The sequence below is a fragment of the Equus asinus genome, chromosome 11, assembly GCF_041296235.1.
Source record: "Equus asinus isolate D_3611 breed Donkey chromosome 11, EquAss-T2T_v2, whole genome shotgun sequence".
Taxonomy (NCBI): Eukaryota; Metazoa; Chordata; class Mammalia; order Perissodactyla; family Equidae; genus Equus; species Equus asinus.
The window spans coordinates 74003307-74027312 of NC_091800.1; the positions used below are offsets into that span (position 1 = coordinate 74003307).

The following is a 24006-nucleotide window of genomic DNA, read 5'->3' on the forward strand; positions in this document are numbered from 1 at the left end:
GGAGCTTATGAGTCCTGACCTGGGCACACACATATGGAATCACATTACGACACAGCTGGCACTGCAGAACCACGGGGAATGGGTAGACTAGTTAAACATGGGACTGTGACAATGGGTTATCCAAACAGAAATAAAATAAGATTATACCCGATTTCATGGCATCCACAAAAATCGATTTCAGGTTAAATGAAGAGCTAAATGTTTAAAGCAAAACACAGCCTGACAAGACTGGGTGTTGCTGAGTTGTGAAGTAGAGAACATTCTCCTATACTGCTAGTAACACATAAATTCGTAAAGTACTTTGGAATGAAAGTTTATCAACATCTATTGAAGTTGAATATCTTTATTCTAAGACTCAGTAACTCTATTCCCAGCTACATTCCCTGAGAAACTTTTCACAAGTGCATAATTTCTCATGTGCACAAGTTAATGTGCAATGTTCAGAGCAGCACTATTTGGAGTCACAAAAAATTAGAACAAATATCCAAACCTGGATGCATTAGTTTTCAATTTCTGTGCAACAAATTACTGCAAACTTAGCAGGTTAGAACAACACTCATTTACTAGCTCACAGTGTCTGCAGATCAAAGGTGTGGGGGCATTATAACTGAGTCCTCTGTTCAGGGTCTCAGAGGCTGAAATCAAGGTGTGGGCTTGGCTGTGGTCTCATCTGAAGCTTGGGGTCTTCTTCTACCCTTACTCAGAATTCAGTTCCTGTGGTTGTAGGACTGAGGGTCCTGCTTTCTTGATGGTGGTCCTCTGGGGGCCACTCATAGTCCCTAAAGGCCACCCTCAGGTCCTAGTAACATGGCAGCTTACTTCTTCAAAGCCAACAGGAGACTCTTGCTTCAGATCTCTCTCTTCAGGAAGAGCCCAGTCCATCTGATTAGGTCAGACCCACCCAAGATAATCTGCTTTTTAACTGACTCCAAATTAAGTGATTAGCAATCTTCACAGGAGTGAAATGCCATCATATTCACAAGTCCTGCCCAAACCCAAAGGAAAGGGATTATTCAGTAGACCAGATATCTTTGGGGCCTATCTCAGAATTCATCTACCACACAGGAAAAGGGGAAAATAAGTTGTGCAGTGTTTATATGAATAGTGTATTATATATATACATATATGTATAAAATATAAATCTATATATAAAATGCACTATATAGTTGCATATTATACTGCAAGGAAAATAAATGAAATACATATACATGTACTCATATGGGAAAATCTCACAAAATAGTGTTAAGCAAAGAAAGCAAGCAATTAGCAGAAGAAATAGTGTAGTATGAGATCTTATAAGGCAGGTTTAAATTATGCAAAAAGATATGATTTTCAGTTGAATATGTAAGAATATATTTTATTATTCTTTATATCTCTTTGCATGTCTGAAATATTTTGTGAAAACATTAAAAATATATGAAGGACAAAATAATAAAACAAAAACTAATACAGATTCCAGCAATATTAATTGAACTAATTATACTTTTGAAGATAAAATAAACCTTGAATTTATTTTAAATGTAGTCAAACTCTAAGGAGCAAGTTATTTCTTCAAATTCCTCAGTAATTCAGTACAACTAGAAGCAGGATTAGTCATTTTTGTGGTGAGAGGAAACAGGGAAGTTAATTCGTAATTAAATGTTTTATAGCATTTACTACTTATATCGTATAACTGCTTTGGGCATGATTTTATAAGCAAAAATTCAACAGAGCAAGTAATTAGCATTTAGAGAATACAAATTAAGAAAACCTATATGAAATATAATATTAAAATTCAAATACTTTGTGTTATGGAGGGAGTATATTATTTATGAATAAAAACTATGCCCATTTGTAGAACTGCAAAATGAGGCCTGTTTATTAGTGTGTTAGTGGGAGATTAAAGGGAATAAAGATATTGAGCCGGTGGGAGAGTGCAATCTATGGCACACATTTTCGTAACTTAGAGGCACGTTGCTCTATACAGTAAGTAGAGGGATAAGGTGAACAGAACGTAGTGAAACTGCACGCGTGAGCTTCTGTCAGGCCACTACGGGAAACGTGCAATTTGTTTTAGCCTCTGTTACAGAAAGACTGGTGGCTCCTGCCTATGCCAACCAGTCTTATAACCTGGACGGGCTGTTCCATCAGAAAAAGTTAATCGAATTGCTCTCCTTAAAATACAACACATTAGTCCCAACAAAACAGGAGCCGCGGGACATCACCTCATAGCAGGACTTGATCTTATTTCTACTTAGCAGTGCGCCTGTTGGGTCCAAATTAGAAGAGAAAGTTATTGGCTTGAGGTGACAAAGTCGTTTTATTAAATTCCATCAATATATTGTTCTTCACCCTCCTGCCCCCCACTGAAAAAATTTCAAGCTCCCTCCCCCATCTCATGGGATCGTCTGCTGAGGCTCTGCTGGCTGTTTCCTCCCTGCCTCTACTTCCTGATGCCACAGACCCCTGGGCACAGTGTTAAGCTCTTTGGGATGTGTCAGGAGAGGAGAATGCGGCGCTGCCAACCTCAAGATACGTGTAGTCCAGGAGAGGCGATAAGACCCGTGCATAAATGTCGATGGTGTGTGACAGAAAGTGACAACTGCCATAAGAAGAGGGGGAGCAGGAAGCTAGTATGTGCCAGGTCCTATGCTGGCTGCTTTGCAGGTGCTATTTGGGCATCTTGGGAAGGAGCTGGAACCCAGATGCTTTTGGGGAGAGACATTAAACCCACCAGAGCCCTCTTCCCACCATATGTCTATTTATACGCCTTGTTTGCACAGGTCATGTAGGAGCTTTCTGCAGATAGAGATGAGAAGAGAAGTTTCATCCAGGTTGTGGGTCAGACCATTTTAGTGTCTTTTGTGATTGTCTCCCTAATATCCATTTCTTCCCACGTGATTAATCTAAGCCAATCATTTTGATTCTAGCCATCTTGCCAATGATTCATTTAGGAATGACCAAGTTACCCAATCCTGCCAATAAGAGATGAAGCACATTTGCTGGGGGAAGAGGAGGGATGGTACAGGCAAAGGTGTCCTTGCTCCTAATAAGGAGACCTGGGCAGAGGTGACAGCAACTTCCTCTAGATTTTCTCATGAAGCCTGGAAGTGTTGCCTCCATTTTGCTAACACATGAAGACAACATCTGGAGAAAGCATCTGCTTTAGTTTGATAGGGTTGCTGTAACAAAGTACCAAAAACCGGGTGGCTTAAAACAATGGGAATTCATTATCTCATGGTTGTGGAGCCTAGCAGTCTAGGCTCCAAATCAAGGTGTTGGCAGGACCCTCTGAAACTCCAGTGGAGAATCCTTCTTTGCCTCTTCTAGCTCTGGGTGTTTGCCAGCAATACTTGGAGGTCCCTGGCATGTAGATGCCACTCCAATCACATGGCCATCTCTTCCACATGTGTCTTGACATGGTCTTCCCTCTGTGCATGTCTGTGGCTGTGTCCAAATCCCCCTTTTTATAGAATACCAGTCACATTGGATTAGGGTCCATCCTAATGACCTCATTTTAACTTGATTACCTCTATTTACAAATAAGGACACATTTTGGGGTACTGGGGGTGAGAACTTCAACACATCTCTTGGGGCACATAATTCAACCCATAAACAGAACTGAGGGAATTTCAGGGAAAGATCCAGAGTCCTGGCTTCCTGAAATCTACTTAATCTCTTTAATTTTGTGAGAAAAAGTTCCTAACTAAGTCAGTTATAGTCAAGTTTTCTGCTACTTGCAGCCAAAGCATTCTGACAGAGTTATGCAGACATTTCAGATGGATAAGGGTAAGGGCAGTGATGGCGGCTCATGAGTGTCCTGGAGGAGTGGACAACAGTGGAAGAAAGAAACTGGTTTGTTGAGCCTGACACAGTGTGAAAGGACTGTAGAAGTTTGCTTTGGTCCAGGATTGTCATTCATTCTTCATTCAAAAACCTATTCACTGGCAGGGATCGTGCTAAGCAGGGAGGATTTAAAGAGCAAGATATACACTTTCTCCGTCTTTGAAAGGTGCGGTGGGGAAAATCCCAAAATATGAGCCCAAAGAGATAACTGGGGCCAGAGACGAAAAGATACTGAAAACCATATTAAGATGTTTGTTATCCTGAGGGAAAGGAGTACCTTGAAGGGTTTTAAACAGGAGAGTGCCATGAGACAATTTACATCTTAGAAGGGTCATGTTTACTGCAAATGGAGAATGGACTGAAGGGCAGCCGACAAAGGCAGGGAGACTCAACAGAGAACATGTGGAATAATGCAAGTGAGAGATCCCTTTAGCATCCCTTCACCTTTTAGTATTTCAGGAAGTTCTGGGGTCTTTCACTGGAGGTGGAGCTCCGTCAGAGGGTCAATGCACTGGGCAGTCACAGAGTGTACCCAGGCTGCTGTTGTCTCTGCTGTCCCTCAGACCCTCCAGGATTATCTTCTTGGAATGTGGATGGGAAACTACCTTCCCGTGTCCACCTCAGGTCCTCTTAAAGGATTTTCACAGCAGGTTGCTGGCGCCCAAGATAGAATCAGGCCACTCAAACCAGTGTTTAATTTTACACCTTGTCTTATTTTCCTAGAGAGAAGATGCCACCTGGATGGCTGGGTTAAGATCGGGTTTGAGAAACAGCTACAGAAAAATTATTTCCTGGGCACAAACACTGGGTATCCTTTACCATGTCAGGCTCCTCCTGCCTCTGCTGGACTCCTCCTTTCTTCATGGCAGGTCCTCTCAAGTCTCTCCAGTGCTCCCCCAGTTTACTCTCCTGCATCACATAGCTCTGTGTATGTTGGTGGTATCCAGCCTCCAAGATGGCCTGGACCCCCATAAAGAGAATATAAACAATTGCTGATTTTTAAAGATCCTATTTTACTTTAGGATGCATCATGTGATTTTTCTTCAGAAAATTTATTCTCCTAGTGTGCTGTGCTTTGGCTAATACTATAATGAACCAACCTACCTCAACACCCAACCACTAGATAACAAGAAGGGAAGGGAGTAAGAGCCACAGACGAGTGTCTGAACAGAAGTCTAGCATTGACAGTTATGTTCTTTTAACCATCTTTCCCGATGATTTCCTATTAGGAAAGTACCACAACCTGATGGCGCTTTATTTGGGAATGATAATGACCACTTTTTGTAATTATAATATTTTTAACATTTCTTTTAAAATTTGTTGTTTTTCAGGGATTTAACTCTTAATTACTGTTCACGGGCAAGGAAAAATCTACTCCTTCTAGTCGTTTCGCAGGTTTGGGCTGTCAACACTGTCAGCTGCCCAATCACTGATTAGGGGGCCCCAGTCACCCAGCTGCTGTCATTAAGATGGTCAAAGTAATCAGGCAGAAAGGCACAATTCAGTCATTGGAGATTGGAAAATGTAATGCTACTTGATTACTATTATGGCTGGGAAAAACAGAGCAAACCCCAAGGGGCTAAGTGGGACAAATCTAAGGCAGCCTTGTCTTTTATACAGATACTAACAGACCAACTTTAAATATAGTATACAGACTATAATAAAACTCTTTTTTAATGCTTTCTAAGCCCAGAACTGGCTTGTTTTTTGTATTATTCAATATACACAGTGCTACAAGAAAAATACTATTTTTGCCTAGATTTTAGATGTAAAAAAATAAAAGCTTTAATTTGTCCAGTGTCCACAGAGGGAAAGTGATGGAGTGAGGATGTGAAATCAGACCTGAGTGACAAGATCCGCAATGCTTCTTTGTACAGGCCCACAGCCCATATTCACAACTTCAATATCAAAATCTGGAAACAGCCAAAGGTGTTCTGTTTTGTTTTCGGTAGCTCCTTCAGGGGCAAAAGTCTAATCTGACCTAAGACTTACTTATTGTCTCTATTTATCCTTCTTTGTCTGAAGATTGATGCTTTGCTACAGAAATACTAATGTGTTGACTACAGGGTGCTAATTCAGACAGTTCTGCAGGGTGATGTCATCCTGATAATATCTGGAATATTCTAAACTACAAAACCATCTGGCTCAAAGAAGTGTTGGGTAAGGGATATAAAATCCGTGAGGTGAGATTAGAGGAAATGGTAAAAGATGAAGATATGAAATTAAGATAAGACTGTGTAAATAAAGAAGAGAACTGAGAGTTGTTTTCCGTTTATTATCCCCCGTGCCTAGAACAATGGCTGACCGTCCGTGGAGCTCCAACACTGTGTACTGAATTCAACGGTCCTGAGAGATAGACTGAGGTACAAATGGTCTCGATGTTACTGTGTGAAAGACGGCGGTCTGCAATTTGTATTTACCGGCGAGGGGGCAGCGAGGGGGCAGACTAAGAAGAAGTGGGCTTAACGAGATCACTGTCAACTGTCCGTGCATCCCACCATCCCTGGAGGGATGGCTGACGCTCCGGTTGAGGAGCGTGGCTCCAGACCATAGGCATCCCATGTGGCTCAACCACAGGCAATGACAAGCTCTGCGGAGCAGGATCACGGAGCAAGCTGCCCTGCCCACACCAGCCTTGGTGCACAACCAGCACACTGAGGTCTTGGAGGGAGCTACAGTCAAGGACTTGGGTCCCCCCAGGCCGCCATGCTCATATGAGAAGCTGCATTGCTAGCCTAGGTGCCTCCAATTGGAGGTCACCTCACTGAGGGGCCTCCACTGCTGAGGCACTGACTTCATTCTGACTCAGTACTCTCCATTCCCAGCCCTTCCTCTTCTCCCCACTCTCCATCCTCCTCCCTTGGGTCTATAAAATGGTGGGTAAAAGCCTTTGCTCAGGGCTCCTGGCAGTTCAAAGATCCCTCTCTCCCGGCTGCATCTGCACCGACCCACTGGACGCCTGCCCAGCACTGCTCAGTGGGGAGAACAGTCCGCTGGGGAGCTGGTGCTTATTTCTGCTTGTTGCTTGTCCATAAGTGAACAAAGGCTCACTGTGACTTCCAGTTTGGCTTGTTGTCCCACATGACCACCTCGACACCTGACAGTCAACACCTGCCTAAGACCAATCTTTGTGCCGGTGCTCCGCATGTCACCCTCAGGAGACTTTTGCTGTCTTCTTCTTTATCTCATACTTTTTTGTGTGTGTGTGTGAGGAAGATTGGCCCTGAGCTAATATCTGTTGCCAATCTTCCTTTTTTGCTTGAGGAAGATTGGCCCTGAGCTAATATCTGTGCCAATCTTCCTCTATTTTGTATGTGGGACGCCACCACAGCATGGCCTGATGAGCAGTGTGTAGGTCTGCACCTGGGATCCAAACCTGTCAACCCCAGGCCACCAAAGTGGAGCTCTGGAACTTAACAGCCATGCCATGGGGCTGGCCCCTATGTCATACATCTTTAATCTCACCCTCTCCTTGCTCCCTCTCATCATCATTTAAACACAATCACACTTCCATCCAACTTAAATGTTCCTTGGGTGGCTGACCCCATGGTGTAGTGGTTAAGTTCCACATGCTCTGCCTTTGGGGGTTCAGATCCCAGGCTCAGACCTACACCATTTGTCAGCCACTCTGTGGCAGCAAAGTAGAGGAAGATTAGCACAGATGTTAGCTCAGGGCTAATCTTCCTCAAGCAAAAAAAGAGGAAGATTGGCAACAGATGTTAGCTCAGGGCAAATCTTCCTCAGGAAAAAAAAAAAGTTCATTGGCTTTATGTCCTCCTATTGTCATTGACCATCTTTCTTTTATAAGTTCTGGAACAAGACGTGGCTTACCTTGGACCTTTAGCATATGTTGTCCCAAAAACCTGGAACACTGTTCGCCTACACTCCATTTGGCTATATCCAACTGTTCTTCAGTAACCTCCAAGAAGCTTTCTTGGACTTTTCTGTTCTTGGCTGTGGATCTTGCCTCTGGGTTCCCAGACCACCTTGTGCTTGCCTTTATCAAGGCCCCTCATGCTTTATGTTTACTTACTGGTCACCCCCCTCAGCTGAGAATTTCTTGAGGACTGGAACTTAGTTGTTTTTGTGTCCCAGGATCACCAAGACCCCCTGGCTCTTGACAGATACTCAACAAATGCTTGGCAATGAGTAACAAATTTAGCGCAAGATGTAAAAAAAGTAACTCAGGCGATATTAGTCTGTTATGACTACAGACACCCTTGCCCTCAAAGCTTATGTTTTAAAAGATATATTATATGCTGTTCTTACCCAAGATTATTCTTCCCATATAATAGGCCTTACTATTTCAGCTTATGGTGAAAATATATACATTCACCATCTTGGTCATTATATTTTTCATGTTTCTAAATCCACATGAAGTTACCTTTCAGGATCCCCTGATTAGGGGCTGTATCTTCCACATGAGTTCTGTCTACAGATTGATTTTTAACTTCCTTTTTAGCCAAAGTGATTTCAGGAGAATGCAGAGGCATGAACTTGACGATTGTCTAAAGACATTTCTAATCTGAAGAGTTTATGAATTTTATTACATTGAAAAATCAACATCTTCCTTCTGGACCATGCTTGACATAAAAATATACAAACTGTAAGGCAGATTTTAAAATGGTAACTCTCACGAACACAAAAACACTTTAAAAATTTTGGTATATTTTCATGTAAAGGTACTAAGAATACTAGCTTCCATCTTTACTGGTGTCAACATCTCAATCTATTAGATTATTTCCAGAATTTTAGAACTGATGTATAATCTGACAATGCTGAAAATGTGCTCAAACACCTGCACCTTGCAGAATGGATCCTTTTAAATATTAAATTTATAATAATAAAATTTATAATAATTTTATAAAATATATAATAATTTATAAAAATTTATAATAAATAATAAAAAATACGACAATATTTTTGAACCACTGTTAAAGTGAAATACCTCTAATGTTAATCATTATTACTAAAATAAGAATAATGAAAACCTGACTGCAGTTTTTCTTCTTACCCTTGGAAATGTTGTAAATCTGTCCAGTTCTTCAACAAAGCAGAACATCTGCAGACTAATGGCTGACATAACGATCAAGAGGCTGGCTGTAAACACAACCAAACTCCCCAGCTTTTTTCCAGGACCGAATATCTTGTACACAAAGTCCTCCAACGCAGGTGAAATCTTAATAAGCCGAACTACTCGAAGAACCTATCACGGGAGAGAAGAACACACATACTTGAGCATTTGTTTACACGGATTCTTAAATAAGTTCATACTACAACCTCATTTTTCATAGTACTTTATAAAATCACACTTTTCCATTTGAGCAGCTAGAGATGAAAAGTAGCAATAGAATAACCAAGATACCAGTCTAGCTCAGCGTCTGCCTTACAGCCAGAACCCAATGAATCCCAAATGAATGGAGGAAAATGGTGGCAACTAAGTGTCTTAACATATAACTTGATAATTCAAAGAGCTATTAACTAATACATATTGTTGAAATAAAATTGATATTTTTCTAATGTTCAGATGTAGAAGAAAACATTTACTTCAATATTAGCTATATTCATTGTCTCATAAAATAAACCTTAGGTATTACTGTACATTCATGGGGAATTTTTTAAAAACCTTCTATCAAGGAGTCTCTACTTAAGGTTGAGACTGATATGCTAATATCCGTTCTATCCTTCCTTTAAGTAATAGAACTTCCTGAATTTCGGCCTAGCAAGTGGCTACGCAGGGTTATGGACCACATTTTCCAGCCCAACTTGCAGCTGGGATGGCCAGTGGACTAGGTTCAGACCTACGGAATGTGAAAGGAAATGATTTTTGGAACTTCTGACGCATTAAAGTAAACAGACTTGCTGCGCATACTCTTTTTATGCCTTTCTCTGGCAGGGAAATGGCAACAACTAGAATAGCCCCTTTGCACCAGAAATAGAAGCCTCGTATAGAAGTTGACAGATTGAGTCCCACTCAACAGGTTGGCTTCCTGGATGACCATGCGGAGTGCAGTCATCTCCTTTCCCTGGACACCCACCAACTACTAGAGGGAAACAAACTTCTGTCTCATGTCAGACCTGTATTTTTAGATCTTTGTTATATCTGCGTAGCTTTTTACCTAAACACACATATTTTTTGACGGTTTGCAGGTATATAAATGCAAAAATCCCCACCCATAACTAACTAATAAACTCATTCTCTCGATCATTTAACAAATACTGATTGATTATTATGTGCCAAACATCATGTTGGACAAATAAGATTCAATGACTACTAACACAAAGGGAGTATAATATAAAAAGCAGCTCTTAAGATTAAAAATATAAATTAGTATACAATTGAAAGCTGAAGTATAAAGTATGGAAAAATAGCATTTTTCATCAAGTCTAAGATGTCATCAATTTTTTTAAATGCCTCTCAGAAATAAAAAAATGTTGCCAATTAAAGGATAGCACACCACTGATTATAAGACAGGTCCCAAATTTAGAGATATTAAAATAGGAAAAATGTGATCTTGGGATAAACGAATTATGGGAAATAAAAGGTTGTCCAAGATGGTTCGATATCAATAAGAGCTTAAGGTATCTGTGAAGGCTGTTTAGGAGAAGAAAGATGAAAATCATAGTCTATTTTGAATATAGTTTTATAAAAACAGGAAATGCTTTAAAAACCTACATTTTAACTTTTACATGTGTAAAATAAGGTATGCTTGGATTTTTCGAGCATGCCTAGCTTTCTACTCTCGCTGATTTTCCTTTGGCAAATCACTCTTTCTCCACTCTTGGTCCATGAGGTCCCAAAGGGACTCGCAGGTGCCCACGATCCAGGCCTGGACAGAGTATCACAATGACCAGTGCCATCTTCAGAACTTTTGTTGGACCTATGAAAAGTATTCCATTTTTTATCCCCAATTGGCATTACTGTAAGAAACACATTAGCCTCGAGCTTTTGGGGGCCATCTTTGCCACCACATGGAGAAAGCCAGCTTAAGAATGATACTAACACAGAAGAAAGGTGAGTGGAGAAATAGACTGAGACCCAATAATAGCATTTTAGCCTCTGAATTTTGCCATACCTGTAGCCACATTTACCCCCCTAAACTTTGAATTAACAGGAAACACTGATGGGGAACCATATCATTCCAATTGTCTGCAGAAAACAAATGGTGTGGTCTGCAGCTGCATGTCTAGTAAACTAACAGACAAACATTTAAGGAAGTTGAGAAAATGTATATTTCCTTCATGCTAATTTAACATCCTTAACACAATACTTAAAGAAGAAAGTTTATGTGAGAAATCATACTGTTCAAATTAAACATTATACCATACGCATGGTTAAGCTACCCGTTTTTCGTGCTATAATTCTTAACATACGTTCCCAATTCAAAACATATTACACTCAGATTATCTTTCCAAATAACAAACAGCTTTATCATAAGAGCTATTAAAATATTAACATTCATACTAATATCCAGAGTAATAATTTGGAAAGATTTCTCACTTTTACCAGATTTGCTTATTCTCAGACATAAATGATTCAGTATCTAATCTGTGAACAGCTGAGTCCAGGAACGTTTATAGGAACAATTTAACTGGTTTATAGCTTGAATTTCAGTATTGTGTGTTTCCTCCACTTGTATTAAAATCATATTTAGAAGATTAAGTAATTTGGAGTCCTATCCCAAATTCTAATAAAAACAGCCTATGCACATCTGTGCAATTTTGATAAGTTAATATTTCATTAGCTGGAAGAAACAGAACATACTCTTCCCACACCGGTGATCTGATCAGCATTTTCAAAGGGGTAAGCCTGCACCCATGGAAACTTATCAGTGACTCTAATTATGCCTTGTCATTTATTTGGGGACAAGTATGATTTTCACTCTGTCTGCCCAACAAGGCCTTTTGATTTTGTGTTCCTACAGATATGAAATAAAGTAAACCATACTGTCAAAAATAAGCACTCACTATAGAACATTCTGTGGTCGTTCCCAAAGCACATTTTCCTGGTCACATTTCTAAGTCTGTCTCTTAAAGATCATCTGTTGACTAATAGTGAAATACCACAGAAATTGTGTAGTTAAGAATATGAACCATGAAATTAAACTTCTTGGGAATGAGTTTCCACCATTTGCTAGTTATGTGGTCTTGGGCAAGTTATTAAATCTCTTGGGACCTCATTTTACACGTATACTCTCTATTTCATAGGGTGTGAGAAACAAATGAAACAACGCACTCAGCCCTGTGCCTAGCACACGGCAAATGCGCCATAAATACTGGCCAATGTCATCACATCATCCCAGTATGTCAGAACCATAGCATTTTGTAAGACCTTATTACTTCCCACAGGATAAGGCTGCCCTGTGTTCATTCCAGCCCTGCCACGCTGGCCTCTATGCTACTCCTTGAACACATCAGGACAGGGCTCTGTGGTTCTCTCTACCAGACCTCCTCATGGCTCCCTCCTCTCTTCACTCAGTCTCTGCTTGAATGTCACCTCTTCAGAGAGGGCTTCCATGAGCAACTCACCTAAAACGGCACCCTTGCCTCACAACCTCCATCCTTTCTACCCTGCTTGTGTCTTCCTTATAGCATCTCCAATACTGGTATTCCACGTTCTTTTGCGTACTTGTTTGTGAACTGTTTGCCTTCTAGAATTTAAGCTTGCTGACGTGGGGATCTTTGCTGCCTTGTTCACCTCTATCCTCTGTACCTGGAACAGTGTCTGGCACAGAGTGGATGTTTAGAAAATACCATTTGAATAGACGGATGAATAGCAGCAATAATTAGTCTCAGAAATAACTGATATTATAAAGGGAACCATTTTGCACTAAACTGTTGACTTCATTTAAATATGAAAAAAAAGAAATTCACTAAGGAAGGACTTGCTGCCAATACAGCGAAGAAAGGTCAAGTGAAATGAGAAGTGTGAGGACCAACAAGGGAGATCAAAGTGGGTCCATAAAGAGCCAATCTGTTCGGTACAGTGCGTTCTCCAGATGGGAATTTGCAAAAAATCCTTTCGACACTTTGAGAGATTTATTTTTATTATTTTACTTTTTTGGTGAGGAACACTGGCCCTGAGCTAACATCTATTGCCAATCTTCCTCTTTTTGCTTGAGGAAGATTGTCCCTGAGTTAACACCCGTGCCAATCTACCTCTATTTTTGTATGCAGGATGCCACCACAGCAGCTTAATGAGTGATATGTGGGTCTGTGCCCAGGATCCCAACCCATGAACCCTGGGTTGCTGAAGTGGAGCATGCAAACTTAACCACTATGCCACTGGGCCAGCCCTGAGAGATTTATGTTTCAGCTACAAAATAACTGAAGTAGTTTTTAATTATTTCATTAAAAAAATATAAACATGGCCACGCATAGAGAGATACAAATGAAAATCACTTAACTATCAACATAAACTATTACAAATTATAATCCAGAATCAAAGACAACATTAAAATTGCAAACTTCATTGAGTTCATACTATGTAAGTATATCTATATTTATATGTATAAAATGACTAGAGCCATGCATACTAGTTTGAGATATTTTGTGAAAAACAGACTAGTAGAAAAAACTAGAGATAATGACTATTAATAATTTGTAATAACTTGGTTTATTTTTTCCAATCATTTCTCCCTTTACAGGTATTTTATGTATATACATACATACAGCTATATATGTTTATATGAAACATGTATACATATGTAGCTATACATGTTATATGATTTTATACAGTCTTGTATCTAAATAAAACATAATCACATCTCTAATTTATTACAAATTCATTATAATCATTAGTTGTATGGTCAGATTTGCATACGACTTGCTAAGCTATTCCTCAAATGTTTACCATTTAAACAGTTCCCATTTTTTTCTCATAATTCCAAAATGAATATCTTTGCACATGAGATTTTTATCTATTTCTAACTTTTCACTGAAAAATTACCTGCAAGAAACTATAAGAATTTTAAAGTCCTGAATACCTTTTATCCTGTACCCTTGCTGAAATAGGCATTGATATTTTTCTTTATTTGGTTAATTTAATAGGTTTGCAAGAAACATATCAAATAGTTTCGATTATCAGGTAGACTTTTCTATAATTATGCACAATGATTCTCTAATGCGGGTACTAAATGCTCATGTTGATTTTGTGAACCTAGACAGCAGTGCCCAAGAGCATATACGTTTGGGAAGCACATTTTGTATCAAGAGTTTTAAATGTGTGCCTATCTCTTGCCCCAGCCATCTCACTGATGACAGCCAAGCCTAAGGACATAAGCCAATAAGCGATGAGGGATTTAAGTCCACAGATGCTGACAGTACTGAAAGCCTGAACCACAAGGACCCTCTGTGATGTCAACATGCTCTGCTGTGATTACTAGAGGCTCAGCTTTTCATCTGCATTTGCAGGATGTTTTTCATTTGTGTGACTTATATTTTCATGTCCTTTCCTCCAGATATCAGAAGTATTCAGTTTCAGGTTGCGATCTGACAGCCAAAGCTAACGTTGCTCTGACAATGACAGCTTTGGTCTAACCAACAAATAAAACCAAAGAAGTTGGAATGCTTTTTCTTTCATCTAAGGAGCCAGAATCTTCTTCCTCCAAATCACTTCTTTAAAATTCTGCTGCCATTGTATTCTCCAACTATTTTTAAATATCTATTAAGAAAACAATGCACATTCTAGTGTTTTCATGACAAATTATATAAATGACAAATTTTGAGTCAGAAAAATGGCTATATTTGAGATTTTTAAAATTAGGATATCACATATACATATTTTATCATTTTGGCCAAGTATTTAAAAGAACAATGAGCACACTGCTATTATTCAGCAATTACAAAGAACATAATAATTACCGTTGTTTACTGAATATTTATAAAGTAATATGATTCAATCTATCATATTTGAAAAAACAGAGATCCAATTACAAAGAAAGAAAAAATGAGAGGATTTGTATTTAATCATCACGGAGTGTAATAGGCATTTATAAATAATAAAGTACGACAAATTACAACCTGTAAAGGTAATTTTTATTTCTTATTTCAATTGTAAGTCATTGTTGAGCAAACATTTAAATTTATTGAGAAGGGAGATCTATACTTGGAATTAAATTCATACTTTCTAACTTTCTTTAAAGTGTGTGTCAACATCTTAAAATTTGATATGTATGTATAGATATATAATCTATGTGTATATAAAATATGTGTATCTATGAACTATATGTGAAACATGTCCATTTATTACTGTTACTTTCAGGAGTTTAAAAAATAATGTTATAATTGATGAATGCACTATTTTTTGTACTTAAGATGTCATTGGGCCTATCTCAAAGTTTGTAATTACTACATAATAATTATATATAACTATTATATATAATTACATATAGTTATTATAATGTGACTGGCATTTTCTCTGGAAAGAAAAAAATTCTAAAGACAAATAGGTATTATTTGTATTACCTGAAAGTATGTGAATTGAGAATGATAAAGATCTGGATAGACATGAAGAGTGGTTCCAATTACAAGTAGTAGCTCAAATTTGTGGAGAGACGAGCTAATATATCCAGTAAATCCCAAACACCAGATCTTTAGAAGTGCTTCCAAATCAAAAAGTACTGTAAAAGCCACCTAGAGGAACAAAGAGAAATGAGATTAGAATCTAAAACTATGATTTGTTTAAAACTATTTCATATATTTGTTCCTGCACAAATTTCAGCCAATACCATATAAAACAAGGAGCCAAAAGAATCTAGAATGGCATTTTATTGAAAAAAAAAGGTTTGGAAACACACCAACTAGAACATAGTAGACCAAATACATCTTCAGCAATCAGAAAAATATATGTTAAAATGTTAAATATTTGAGTGGTATTATTTCTTAATTATTCACTATTTGATATTATTTAAAAGTCATTGCTATTTAAAGAATTACTGTATACACAGAAAACCTGGAGTTTTGTATAATTTGTATTTTTTAAAGATAAAGTTTCTATAATGCACAGATGTCTTATAAAACAACTCACATATTCCTAAGCATAATTAAAATAAAAAAGTTTAAATATCATTTATGCTTTGGGCCACATAAACAAGCAGAGAAATTTGGATTCTACACCAAGCAATTTATGTGTATGTGTGTATATGCACTAATACAACATATTTCTACATTATTCATTAATAAAATTAATAATAATATTACTACATTAAAATTAGGTCAACCTCTTAATCTATTCCATTAATTCCATGAATTTGCTATTACAAACACCAATACTATTATAAAATCTCATATAAACACAGCATGTTATTTTTCCTTTACTTATCCTATGGGGAAGAGTACTCATTTTATAAAGAAGTTTGCAACTGGAATTTAAATGTACAATATCAGATTAACTTCTAATTAAAGAACACAAGCGTGAGTGTTGGTATTAGTCATAACACATCCCTCTGAGAGGATCCCAGAAGATTTACTGGAAGACAGGAAGAAAGGAGAGCTTGCTTCTCTTTTTCCAGGCCAACATGAAATATCAGAAGGGATTTCTTTCCACTCACATTTGGAAAATGTGGAGAAAAATGGAGTTTCAATAATAGCATTTTTAGGAATGGAACACAAAAAGCATTGCAGATGGTTAACTTAGATGTGAGGAGGAAATTAACCTTACTTCTCAATCTAGCACTTCTGTAGGCCCAAGTTACTTCCTGATGTAAATTTTCATATCCCTTTTAAAAAACGTAAAAGAGTAATACATTTTAACTGTGAAATAATCCTAAATCAGAGTATTAATAAAATCCCTTGCCCACATTTCTTAGGTGATTCATGTTAACCACTTTGTAAATTCCCTTCTCAGTCAGCTGCCACCTCCTCCAAACAGAGATAATCACATGACCAGGTGTGCATTTTATATGTCACTCTGCCACTTGCTCTTCTCACTAACAATCACACACATCCCACCAGGTTAAGAGATATAGATCCTACTTATTCTTTCTACCAGCTGCATAATCTCCCACAGTATTCAGTGTCTACTTAATTCAACATTTTCCCTATTGATTCATTGATGAGTATAAATCATTGACTTCCTTGACAAGGAGTCATTGGGAAAAAAGGATAAGCATCCTGCCACTTCACAAACAAGACTGCACTAACCATCCTTATGCAATATCAGTATTTATTGGGGCTTCATTTCTATAAATAGAGTCTGGAACCTGCTGTGGCTGGGACAAAGGACAGGTTTGTGTGCTCTAAATATTAGAAAATATTGAGAGACTACTTTCAAAATGTTACAGTAAATCATTTGCCTTCCAGTAAGGTAGGAAAGTGTTTCTTGTCCTAAATCTGTACCATCACCAGATATAATCAAACTTAATCAAACTTTTGCTTATCTTTTCATACGTGTATTGATCAGTTAGATTTATTTTCTTTTTAAAACAATTTTTAGGAACATAAGCTTGACAATTTTCTATGGTGGTGTTTTGTCTTTCTTATCAGTGTTTGGAGTTGTTGATACTGAGGACATTAATCTTCATCTGCCATATGAACTGCATGTATTTTTTCCCTAGTGAATAGTGTGATTTTTAACTTTGGTGGCATTAGCTCTATCAACACTTTAAATATTATGTGGTCACATATGTCTATCCTTATTTTTACGATTTTTTTCTTTACTTTCTAAAATAGGACTTTAGAAGGATTAACATTGAGTCTTCACATCCAGGAACATATTACATTTTTCAATTTATTTGGACTATATCCTCCAATAAAAATTTCCTCCATAAAGATGTTATTGTTTGTTTGTGAAATTTGTTTCTTTATATTTAATATTCTAGTCACTAATGTTAATGCATTTTTTACCTTATTTATTTATTACCATTTCTACCTAGTTAGTTGCAGTGGCAAGAGAAGCTATTGCTTTACCTATATTGATTTCCTATACTCACCTTATTAGACTCTTCTATTAATTCTAACATTTTTGATAAAGTCTCCTGGGTTTTATAAAAATAAATACATTTCATCTGCAAATGAAGGTAAGATTTCTGTCAAGATTTATTTTGGAGTTAATTGTATTAATTCATTAGCTATAATGGAGCAGTTTTATAGTAATATACCAAATAATGAAGTGGTAATAAGAGGAAGCCATAATTTGCTCCCTATTTTCAGTGAAAGTTTTTCAGCATTCACATATAACAGTTACAATAGGTTTGAGTAATTAATTTCCACCACGTTTAAGGACTTTCCTTCTCATCCAATTCTACTTACAGGATTTTAGCCTTTAATTCAATGAGGCAATCAAACATATTACAAGAGCCCTTGATGTTGACCACTTGTATATTCCTGGAATAAATCCAAGAAGGTAATGCAAACCTGCTATATTTTATCACATAATATTTTATTTATAATTTTTGTAGCTACTGTCATATAGGAAATTGGTCTATAATTTTACTTGTACTATAACTATCAGGTTTGGTTTAAGCTTAATGTTAGTTTATCAAACTTACTGTGGAGTTTTCCATCTTTTGTATGATACACAATTTCTTAAATAAAGTAAGATTATTTCATCTTTGAAATTAGGTAAACTGCACCAAAAAACCCATATGGGCCCAGTCCTTTATGTAATGGTAGATCAAAGCTTTCCAATGTTCTTGCAGTCAGGTTTCATACCTGTCCATCAATTTGGTAGTTTACACTTTGCCAGGGAATCATCAGTGTCCTCTAGATTTTCAAGACCTGCATCTAGAATACACTTTTCCAGAAAGGACTAGTTCACCAAGGGGCATGAAGTATCTTACAAATTTGGTACCTCTCTAAATCAATTTCTTGGCTGATGTTTCTCAGACCCTGAAAGTAATGTGATTTGGAACTCCAATCTCAAGTGAAGGCCAACTTGTATTTACACATTTTCAGTAAAGCTTGCTCTTTTTCTGTGCTTCTGGAGTCAAGGTCAAGACTGAAGGTTTCCTCATTATTTCCTTCTGAGCGATGGATTTTTTCCTTCTTTCATTGAAGTACAGACCACATGTGTCCCAATGTCATGTCGGGGGGGTCTCTGTTCTGACTCTTCACCTTGCACAGCCTCTTCTTCTGTCCTGGGTATAGCTCTTAAAATTGCAAGTTCTAGGTGACAAGGATATGCAAATGCCCTCAGGGCAGCCACTGGCTTTAGTGCCCATCGAGCATTCTGCACTCAGATCATACTTAATTTTTGGCCTTGAGGATATTCATTAATTTTTTCCCATTCTGCTAAGCATTTAAAATGTTTTAACATTTTAGATTTCACTTTTAGTTGTTTCATAGAGAGGTGATTTTTTAGCTACCTTTCAGAGCCACCTTGAATCTGTCTCCTATAAACAATATACTATTTGATTTTGTGTTTAAACATAATTGGATTTTCTATGACTTTTGATTAGAAAATTCAACCCTCTTGCATTTAATGTACCAAGTTATACTTAGTCTTATGTTTCCTGTTTATCGTACATCATTGTTATTTCACCTTCTAACCTTTTCTTGTCTTTTCTGGCTTGGCCAAATTATTGTCAATTTCTTTTTTCCCTTTGTTAATTTGGACATTCTATTCTGCTTTTCTTTTTTGTTTTTAAGATTGGCCCTGAGCTAACATCTGTTGCCAATCTTCTTTTCTTCTTCTTCTTCTTCTTCTCCCCAAAGGCCCCCAATACATAGTTGTATATTTTTAGTTGTGGGTCCTTCTAGTTGCGGCATGTGGGATGCCGCCTCAGCATGGCTTGATGTGCGGTGCCGTGTCCGCTCCCAGGATCCGAACGAGCGAAACCCTGGGCCACTGAAGCAGAGTGCACGAACTTAACCGCTACGCCACAGGGCTGGCCCCTCTATTCTGCTTTTCTACTCCTCCAGTTTAATTCCCGTCATAAATCAACCTATACGTTTTCATTATTGCATCAGAATTGAACAACTGTAAACTCCTCTCCACACAGATTTGCGAGCTCACTCATCCGTCACAGCCCTACTGCCCTGTGAGTTCCACAGCATCCTTCTATCACTGCACTCTCCACTGACTTCATACCCCGTCCTAAATCCTGTTTTTGCTGAGATTGTTCACAATTTTATTTCTAGTTTCTTGAACTGTAATTATCTCTCCTTTAAATTCTCTCTCCTTTTTTCCAAGGATCCTGATTTGACGTTTTTATTATCGTCTTCCATTTAGATCCAATACTCACTACTTTTCTCTCCATTTCATCTTCTCTTACGTACTCCTGTGGATTATGATGTACTTGTCTTATGATTAGCATACCTATTAGCATACTTTCCTCAAATAAATATCACCAGTTGTATACTCTCTTAATCCTTTCCTATCTTAAAGGCATTTTTAACACTGACATGAATATTTTGGCTGGATACAGATTCTTGACTTGCGATTCTTCTCTCTCAGTGGTCTATATATATACACTGGATCACTGCTTTTACTTTCCAATATTGAAGATGAGTCATCCAATGCACAATATATTTATCCTACTTTTGCAGGTTATTTAAGCCTACTCAGAGGCTTAAAAAGGTTTTTCTTTATGCCTGCAACCAAGGAAAGTGGCCAGGACGTGCCTAGGAATGTATCTTTTTTTCATTTAATCTCCCTGAGATTTCGGGAGCCCTTTCAGCCTACAGATTTATGCCTTTCCTTGGTTTAGGAAGATTTGCTTCTCTCATTTATTATTACTCTTCTTCTGTCTGTTCCCTTTTTCCTTCAGGGGCTCCAGTGGTTCACATCTGAGTGGTCAGTCTCTGGCTTTTCCCTCATGATTTTTACCGTTTCTTTGAGTTATTTTTTTCCACTTGACCTCCCATATTAATAATTAGTTTTCAATAATGACCATGCCCTTTTTCAGCTCAGTTTTTGAAAATTTCAGTCAAGTTCAGAAGGTTTGTTTTGTGCCCTAATTATCTGTTCTTGAGATATTTTTTAAAAACCCCAAAACCTACTTCCATCAAGTCTACCTGATTGGGAAACTCCTGTATAGATGTTCTTGGATTTCCAAATTTTAGCCTCAGTTTCTGAGTCCCTTTGCATGAAAATATTTTTCTTTGCTTGCTCATGGCTATATGTTGTATGTTTTTTTTTTTGTTTATTTGTTTGTCTTTTATGCTCCCTTGAGCAGTGGCAAATGAGGGGAAGTAGAAGGCACTGTGGTTTTTGCGGTAAATGACCTAAAAACCCACAGTCGCTTTCCTGGGCATCGACAAGAGGCAATTCCTCTCCAGCCCTGGCTCCTTAGTCCAGGAGGTGCAAGAATATGAGGAAGTCTTTCTGACATCTCAGGGGACCCCTGGAGAAACTGAAACTCAGCTGTGTCCACAACAAAGGTCCCCCCAGCAGCCTGACCTGGCTGTCGTACTAACAGAGGGAGTAGCAACGGGCACCCACACCTCCATCTCTCAGTTCACCTGTATTTTCAGAATTTCATTCCAAAGGGAGGAACGCAATCCATTTCAAAGTGGCCTCTTTTTAAGTAGAGAACTACTAATAAATGCCTGAAATATATCCAAATAGATTGTCTACCTGTATATAAATACAATCAATCACTTTACTAACTTTGCATTTGCTATCAAAAAAGACGGAATGATCTGTTTAAATTGATCGTAATTCATAATAAAACACGCAGCTGGATCCAGTTGCATTATTATTTGCTTAGTGGTAAAACTATATGCTTTTCAAAGACACTAAAAGGTACTAAAAAACAATTTAGCAAATTATTATGAGATGACATATAAATACCCATATTCCCACTGATTTTCCTACCAGAATTCCTGATTCCAGTACTCCTCGGATCAAATACCTCGTTTCTTATGTAATTTGTCAATTGTTACAAACTAACACTCTAGTTCTCTTAAGAAACAGTAACAATCCCAAAGTGATAAAATTTTATGGAAAAATATTACACATAAAAATATATCTAACTTACTTGTAACTATGGGTTATCCTCTTGTAAGTGAGAACTATGTCAGGAATTAAAGAAGGGATTTGGAAAATTAAATTAGATTAAGTGATCAGCTATTTTAGTGTGGTTAGAGGGGTTAGAGTAGAATTTGAATTCAAAGGAATATAACAGTTCAGAAGAATCGAGGTAGAAGGTGTGAGGGGGCAGCCTTAGTAACTTCTCTTTGCGCAGCTCCAGCCTGTGGCAGGGCATTCAATCTGGACAGTAGCCAGACAGGGAGGAACTGGTCAGGGTCGTGCTGCTGGCTGAGTAAAAGGGAGAGGGCTCCTGGGCTGTCTGCAGAACCCGGTTACCTGGAAGGACACCCCATAACATCAACTGCACAGGTGTCCATCTCGGGGCTTTTGGTCGATCCCCAGCAGTCAGCAGTGCAACCTGTGGGAGGGTGCACTTCCCCTCGTCACCCGTAGCCCAGGAGCACAACGTTGCCTTGATCCCTCACTCTGCTGCCCCCACATCAAGAAAAATCTCTGTATCCTTGGAGTACAGTACATTAGTTGTGAGGCTGGATGAGTTGAAACTCGTCTTTTTAAGAGCGAAGGCAAGGCTTGTAAGAGTATAACAAACTTTCTGTGAATATTTTTGTCACATTACTTGAGAAAACTTGGAAACAATACATGAAAAGACAAAAATATTTCTTTCTTCCACAACTTTCCTAAATCAGCATTTTCCAACCTTTTTTTAATCACCCCCCCGCCAGAGTCTTTTTAGGTATTTTGCTCCTAATCACCACAGGATACGGAATTTTAAATACTACAGATACATAATATATCTGTTTACATACTCCATATATCCATCTCTGCTTTATACACAGGAACAGTGAGGGCTTTGTGCCTCTTCAAGAAACAATTTCTACTCCCTCAGAGGTGTTTTCACCCCCGTTGAGAATTCATGTTCTATAGATATATCAGGTTTGATGTCACTATAGCAGAGTTTAATTTTTCAGGAATGCAGTTTACATGAGTTCTTTAAACATCATATTTTATTATTTTTTCCCAAATTTTCACTGTATAATAATACATACGCCATTTAACATATGTTATAGCAAACCACCCTGTCCTCAAGAAAATGGCCAATAACGGAACGCAGATTTAAAAATTAAAGGAGTTATTGTTCTAAGAAACAGTATTATATTTGTTCTCAGGACAGCATATAACTTGTGAGAAGATTTTTTTAGAGTGAAAAGTATGAGAAATTAGGTTAAAATGCTTGTTTTCCAAAAGAATTTGTAACTGGATTTGTGAGGCTAGCAGGTAAATCAACAAAATGATCGTCAAATTTCTAAAGCTAAGGAGAAAAATAACTGAATGGAAAATGACGTGCTAATATAAATGGAACAATGGAAATTGTTCTGCCCTTTTAATTCAATGAATAATGCATGAGCATTTACAGGTGACAAATTATAAATGATCTGATTGTGCCATGCAGGTCTGAGAAGACGAAACATAGAGATACTGCCCAAATGTGGAAAGATATTTGAAATATATTATCCAAGGATTTGTGCTGCCATCTCTATTTCATAATTTCAAAGAAACATAATGGATATTTATGAGAAAAGGAATGCACATTTAATACAAAAGAAGACTATAGGACAAAACCCAGAAGAAACTCAGTTCAGGTAACTCTATTCTCCTAAATGAAATTCAGATTAAATAACACCAGAATAAATGATTACCCGCATCGTTCTAGAGGGGTCTGTAAATCATCTTCCCTTAGTCTACAGTGTCCCTTCAGTATTCTAGATAGTTAAAGAGCAAACTTTGAGACGGATCAGTGAATAGTTGAAAACGTCATTATTGAATTATTTTTCACTTAACAAGATATTGCCCAAATCCTTCAGAAACACACAAAAAAGTTATTGTCAGAAGAAACTTAATTAAAATTTCCCAGAAAACGAAACTAAACTTAATGATAATATGAAAGACTGCTGCTATGGCAAGATGAGTTACTTTCTTCATTTGGTCATTTCTTGTGATTAATGAGCTGAAATATGGGTGTCAGATTTTGTTGGAACTGAAATAAATGGCTCTTTCAAAATATCATAAAACCAAATGTCTTCAGAGGAACACAGAAATTACTTTTCTAGAAAAGATGACTTCATGCAAGATGGTAAAATGAGTCCACGCTTTGTGAAAACCCTTCTGCTTCAAACACAGCAATCACACTAAAACAGGAAACCAAAGGACATCCTGGAGTTCTGAACAAGAAAAACCTCTCTCTAGAC

At 37.8% G+C, this 24006-nt stretch overlaps 1 protein-coding gene across 3 annotated transcripts in view; it reads right to left on the minus strand.

The window, feature by feature from the left end:
- NALCN (sodium leak channel, non-selective) overlaps nt 1–24006 on the minus strand; it is a 303103-nt gene that overhangs the window by 142213 nt on the left and 136884 nt on the right. For all 3 annotated transcript variants that reach the window (XM_070520121.1, XM_014839403.3, XM_070520122.1), the window contains 2 exons: nt 15292–15459; nt 8840–9031 (listed from right to left, as the gene is read on the minus strand). In XM_070520121.1, the coding sequence (XP_070376222.1) occupies nt 8840–9031; nt 15292–15459 (360 nt within the window). The remainder of the gene's footprint in view (nt 1–8839; nt 9032–15291; nt 15460–24006) is intronic.